General features: G+C 42.6%; 1 protein-coding gene across 5 annotated transcripts in view; it reads left to right on the forward strand.

The window, feature by feature from the left end:
- The window catches only part of Wipf1 (WAS/WASL interacting protein family member 1), a 104544-nt gene that overhangs the window by 79534 nt on the left and 19010 nt on the right, over positions 1-6000 (forward strand). For 4 of the 5 annotated variants that reach the window (XM_028762885.1, XM_028762883.1, XM_028762884.1 and 1 more), the window contains exon 2: positions 5837-5925. In XM_028762885.1, the coding sequence (XP_028618718.1) occupies positions 5875-5925 (51 nt within the window). In that variant the 5' untranslated portion in view covers positions 5837-5874. Of the gene's footprint in view, positions 1-7; positions 208-5836; positions 5926-6000 lie in introns of those variants that run through there. The other variant, XM_028762882.1, reaches the window with a different exon arrangement.

Raw genomic sequence — 6000 nt, forward strand, 5'->3', positions numbered from 1 at the left:
AAGTGAATACCACAGAAGGATGCCTGCCTCTGACTTGGTGTGTCACACTAAACAAGAGGCCAGAGTTTGTCCAAAATGGCTGCCCAGAAACAACCCCTCGCCTGTGTTAGAAGATGATGCCTTTCTGAGGGACAGTTCTCTCTTCCGGCTCATGTCTTGCCTGGTCTCTCTTTCTCTGAGTCTCTGATCATGCCTTCTTTTTTAACGGTAAGAAAAACTGTATTCAAACCAAATTTATTTCCTCTATCAGCAAAAGGGAAGAACTGAATGAGGTTTAATGGGCCATAGTATGTCGAGATAAAGATGTTTAATTGTTCTGTAGAACAGCATGTGATTTATTTCTGCTGCCTGATGTTGATGATTGTGAATGCTTTAGAACTTGCTCTGAGCCAAGATGTGAGTGAGCTTTTTCTGTAGAATTTTTCCTGACCATTGGACAGATTTGGATCCATATTAATTTCTTTCCCATTTTTCCATAAGATGGAGCCTTAAGATGTCATTTAACATAAGATATCAGTCAACATGCCTCTGCTCCGTAAAGTCAACTCAGGTCCATAGAGCTGCCTCTGAGTCTTCAACCTGATCTGCCATAGGATTTTTAAAGTCTAACTAGTCACTGTCAGTTTGAAAGCACACCCGCCCCGCCCCGCACCCCTTGCTTGCCTGAGGCTGCAGCTGTTCTGCTCCACATGTGGTGTGGCCCCGGCTCAGGCAGGCTATTAGGAAGTTGTTATTTTGTATTTTAGAGTAATTTGATCCACATCAGAACAGTGCAGAGGCAACTACTGATGTTAATCAAATTCAGTGCCATTTGTCATAATTAACTCTAATATGATTAATAATAGTAAATGACGTCACCCATAATTGTAACTTTAAAGCTGTGCATACAGAGACCCATGGAGCAGGGGTAAGGAAATGGTTTTTTGTTTAAAAAAAAAATTCTCTAGGCTGTGTTTAAAAAGGCAATTCATGTTCCTCTTTGCCCCCACAGAAATACGGAGCGACACTTTTCTCACTAAGGAGGGCACGCACAGCTTTGGTCAACAGGCACAAGCAGTCTTCACTAACTTGATGGTGCATCTGTTGTGTAGAGTAGAAACACAAATATAAACGAAGGCTACAGAGAGTTCCAGTTCAGAAAGGAGAGGGTTACGCATAGACTTGACTAGACTAAGAGAAGAGAAAGAGGAAGGGGAGGAGCTAGGGAAGGCTGCAGCCCTTGATGGTGCATCTTAGACTGTTTCTCTCCTCGGGGTTTCCTGTTAGCCGCCCAGAACTTTGTTGATTCTGATCAAAACTCTTTTTTATCAGTCTAAAGAGGTTAAGTGATTTGCCTAAAACCACATTCGGCTTCTCTGATGATCTTTGCAAAGTATGTCTGTGGGTGCTTGTGCACTGCTCCTCAGTACCTCCATTTAAACTGTGGCCGGGACACAGAGCCTGGAAGAGCTGTGCTGGAAAGCACCCTCTGTTGAGGAACGCAGATTCCAGCTCTGGCCTGTAAGCCGCGACTCCCCCAGACCCATTCTCCTCCACATGTTAGAGGAGGTGAGCTACTGAGTCCCAGACCCTTGAGGTCTTGTAACATTTTAATGAAGACTTCATTTGTGTTACAGACTTCTTTAAACTTCTGTAGGAAGTCTAATGGTTTGTTTTTGGTTTTGTTTTGTTTTGTTTTGAATTCTGATACATTTGTGCCTTAAAGTCCTCCCCCTTTTTTTTTTCCTTATCAATTTGTCATGTGTGTGCCGTGTATTGGAAAGAACATTTACTTTGGACTGCCATGAATATTTGCCTGTATTTTGTGACCTTAAGTTCTAAAAAGTAAAACAAACAAACAAAAAAAAAACGAGAGTAAGAAATGCCTTAAACTAGGATACTTTTCTGGGAAATGTAAGATGTGGTTTATTGTTTGTTTGTTTTATTTGTGTGTGCGCCTCTGTGAGTTTATGTGTATCATGTGCTCATAATTTTGCTTGCTGAGATGAGAGTGTAGAGCATCCTCTGGAATTAGAGTCACCAGCAGTTATGATATGGGTGCTGGGAACTGAACTCAGGTGCTATGCAAGAGCAGGAAGAGATCTTAACCACTGATCCATCTCAAGACCGGCTTTATGCATACTCCTGTCTCCTTTGTGATTCAACGGTGGCCTGTGTGTGCACACAGGGGCTAAGGTTTCACTTTCTCATGGTTAGAACCTAGGAAAGATGGCGGCACTCATCACTTAGACTGTGCTTTGTCCTTTATGTTTGCTTGTCCTTTTTAAAACTTTTAACAAATGGCTAATTCTTACTAAGCCCTGCTTCGTTGAACTCTTGGGTAGCTCTAAGTAGAGAGCCCCTCGTCCATCGACAGTGGAAACGGAGCTTAGGCAGGCTAAGTTGTTTGCCCAAGGCCACCTAACTACTGCGTATAGAGGAAATTTTCTGGATTCCAAGAACTTGTTCCACCTGCATAGCTGGGAGACCACATGATAAATTGTACAGTTGGTTTCTAGGACCTTTTCTAGTCCTGAGAATCGGGTATTGCAAAGTGTTTTGTTTTAATTATCACAGCAACATCTAATACATGCTTAAAATGATTAATCACAAGTAAAATATTTTCCTTTCTAAGTGTTTTGACCTTTTTAGAAATAAATCTGGTGACATTTCAGCACATATCATAAGTCTATTCTTGAGATGATAAAATAAACATATTCAGTATGTTGATTTGAACGCTGTATGTGTGCACCCATGGGGTGTGTGTGTGTGTGTGTGTGTGTGTACTGCAGATTGGAGGCAGAGGTTAATTAAGGAAGGTACTTATAAAGGACAAAAAATGGGGGGAAGAGAATCAGTTTCACTTCTCTGGATAAAGTAAAAGATTTCCTGGTCCTTACCCGGTAAGCTAAACCACAGGTAGCTGAATCAGTCACCCAGGTAAACAACATGTTCTTACTTTTAGAAGGGCCTGTGAATCAGTCACCCAGGTAAACAACATGTTCTTACTTTTAGAATGGCCTGGATGCCTATAGTTTCTGTTAATTTTTAAATTAAAAAAATGTAAGATAGTGAGTTAGAATACACACTTCTTGGTGACCACTGCTTCTCCTGTAGTAGCTACTGTTGGAGTGAGACTGCGACTCTGCCTCCCAGGTTCTTGACACTCCGTGTGGCTCTGGAGAACACTTTTAGGGCCACCAGCTGTCACATTCTCTACCACTAAGCTACGTCTCAGCCCTAAACCACCCCCTTATCTAGAACTCTGAATGAAGCCTGTCTAAATTAGCCAGGCACCCTCCAAGTGCAGCCGACACAACCTGCTGCAGAGAGGAAGAAAACAACACAAGTAGTCACTGAAGCTGTTGTTTCAGATGAGCATCTGAGCAAAGAACAAGTGTGTTGTGGGAAGTGGGGTTTCCCATGCGCAGCCAGCATGGGTTCCACTGAACTCGAGAGGGGCAAACCATCACTCGTGGGGACTCTGTGTGGAGTGCTTGCTTTGCTTTCTGTATCCTCCTGTCTATCTTGTTTGGATTGCCTCTTTGTCCTGAGCAGGGACCTTCAGCTCAGGAAAGGTGAAGTAATTAGCAGTAAGACCGGCAAGCCTTTCTGCCAGGGTATTAAAAGTCTCTAAAATGGCCAGAGAGGTCTTGGGGGAGGGTTGGGGGATGATGTTGCCTAGCAACTAGTGTCATAAAATAGAAACTACAGGCAACTGCACCTGTGAAAAGATCCGTGTTAAGGAAACAGGATGACTGTGGTTTACTGTGAGCATCAGTTTTCCCATTGAGCCCTTTTACAGGAAGCTGAAGAACAAAGCCAAATTCACCTTAATTAGTTTTAATGGTTTTCAGGTTTTAAAGACATCCAATTCAGTTTGTACTCTGGAATCTCTAAAGAATAAAAATCAAGAAGAATTTTTCCAGTTGGAATCTCCACACTCTGAGCTTTTAAAAAATTCATGATTTTAGCAGCAATTTCATATTACTAAATAATTTTATGTGCCTTCAAGTACATCCATAGTTTCTGGAATGAACACCCTTGTATTTATTTATTTTTATAGTTGTAATAACAATGTGAATTTAAGACTTTTGACTCATTTAGACACTACTGAGTTATGTGTATTCTAAAATTTCTTAATTGATATTTCTTGGCCAAGTGTGTGTGTGCACGTGTGTGTCTGTGTGTGGGGGGGGGGGTGAGGGAGGGGAGGGAGATGGAGAGAATACATTTGCCCAGCCTGAGAGTGGGGGGATGGGTGCCCAGGAATGCATGCATGCTTCCATGCATTTATAAGCTAGCAGAATATACATCAAAATAAGAACTATTTCTGTCTGTTGTTTACCCAAGGTCCCTTTTAATCTAAAAGTTAATTATTACTGAATTTTTTTTTCTGAGGACAAGCAGAACTTTTGGTGTATTTTTGTGCTGACTGCTATTCTCCACAATGCTTCCCTCAGAACCAGGGGAGAAAATAATAAAACTAAGTTGGAAAGGAGCTGGGCACACACAAGAAATCATAAAAAAAATTAAGGGTGTTATTCATAAACTGTTGCAGGACTTAAATGGAAACTGTAGAATGTAAAAACCGTAGCGAGGGTGGGAGAGCAGTGTTTCTGTGTCTCGAGCTGTTCCTTTGATACCCTCCCCCATCCTTCCACACACAGGGCAAAGAAAGCACCCAACTATTGATTCAACCCTTCCATTTTATGTAGTACAGTGTTTGAGGGCAACTTCCGGCAATATTTACAGAGCAAGATGCTCTGAGTTTTCAAATAGCCCACTGCAGTAATAAACCAAAACTGGATAAAGCCACTTCCAGTGGTCTTTCATAGAACCCCTCCACCCCAAGATTAGAAAGTAACGAATTAAGAACTTGGAAAGTACGTTACTTCTCAGGATGTCTCTGTAGCTCTGGCTAACCTGGGCTTGCTACACAGACCAGACTCACTGTGCGGGCCTCAGTCTTGTCATGTTCTCCTGCCTCTGCCTCCTAAGTGTTTGTATTGCAGGGGTGCCCCACCACTCTGGGCTAAGTTCCGTTTCATAGTTAGCTCACTTTGAAGGCACTGGGTCCCCAGTGTCCTCTGTCTGGTTTAGAAGCAGGTATGGGAGTCTATCAGTGTTGTTCACAGGGAGCAAGCTGCCCCGCAGTATTTTAATGGATGGTTTGTCTTAAGACGTAAACTTTCCACATTAGCTTTTTAGTGGTCGAGCCAAATTAATATTTAAGTGCTAAGAAATTGTTTTCTGCAGTTGGGAGAGACTATTAAGAAGAAAGGAAAAGAATTCCTGTGTTTGGAATTTGGGCTAGTCTTGGATAGACCTCAAGTGGTCGGTGTCCCAGGCACTGGCATGAGGCTCAAACTCTAACAGAGATTCTAAAATTCCAGCGCTTTTGGAGCATCTAGAGATCTCATTAAAATGTTGGACCTGTTCAAGGGAGGCTGAAAGGTGGGAGAGCAGAAAGGAAATGAGCGAGGAAAAGTATCCTTGAAATGTGTTTGACCAGACTGGGATGCATTTCTAGTAGCTTCCAGAAAGTCTTCCTGCTTCTGCACACACAGGCTTACATCTGCAGACACAGGCTTATAGTCGCCCTATGCCTCTGTGGCCTACAGTGCTGGACAGGATTGAACAGTGTAAGTACTGGGTGTGACACCTGGCATCTCCACTCCAGCGTCCCCTCTCACCAGGGTCCCTCCTGAACAGGCTTGCCAAGTTAACTGAGGGAAATGTAGTGTATCCCATCTCCTCTAAAAGGTAGCCTGTGTCAATGTGGAAGAGAGGGTAGGGAGATTCTGACAGGATATTATTAACAGATCTAATGCACCAATGTGTTCTGTTTTTACAGATTTACCCTCAAGACTGCTGAAATTCTAACTATCCAAGATGCCCGTCCCTCCCCCACCAGCACCCCCACCACCACCAACATTTGCACTCGTGAGTATATTTTCTCTATTTGGTCTTTCTTTCTTTCTTTCTTTCTTTCTTTCTTTCTTTCTTTCTTTCTTTCTT

Source organism: Grammomys surdaster, unplaced genomic scaffold (genome assembly GCF_004785775.1).
Source record: "Grammomys surdaster isolate TR1022 unplaced genomic scaffold, NIH_TR_1.0 136, whole genome shotgun sequence".
Lineage (NCBI taxonomy): Eukaryota > Metazoa > Chordata > Mammalia > Rodentia > Muridae > Grammomys > Grammomys surdaster.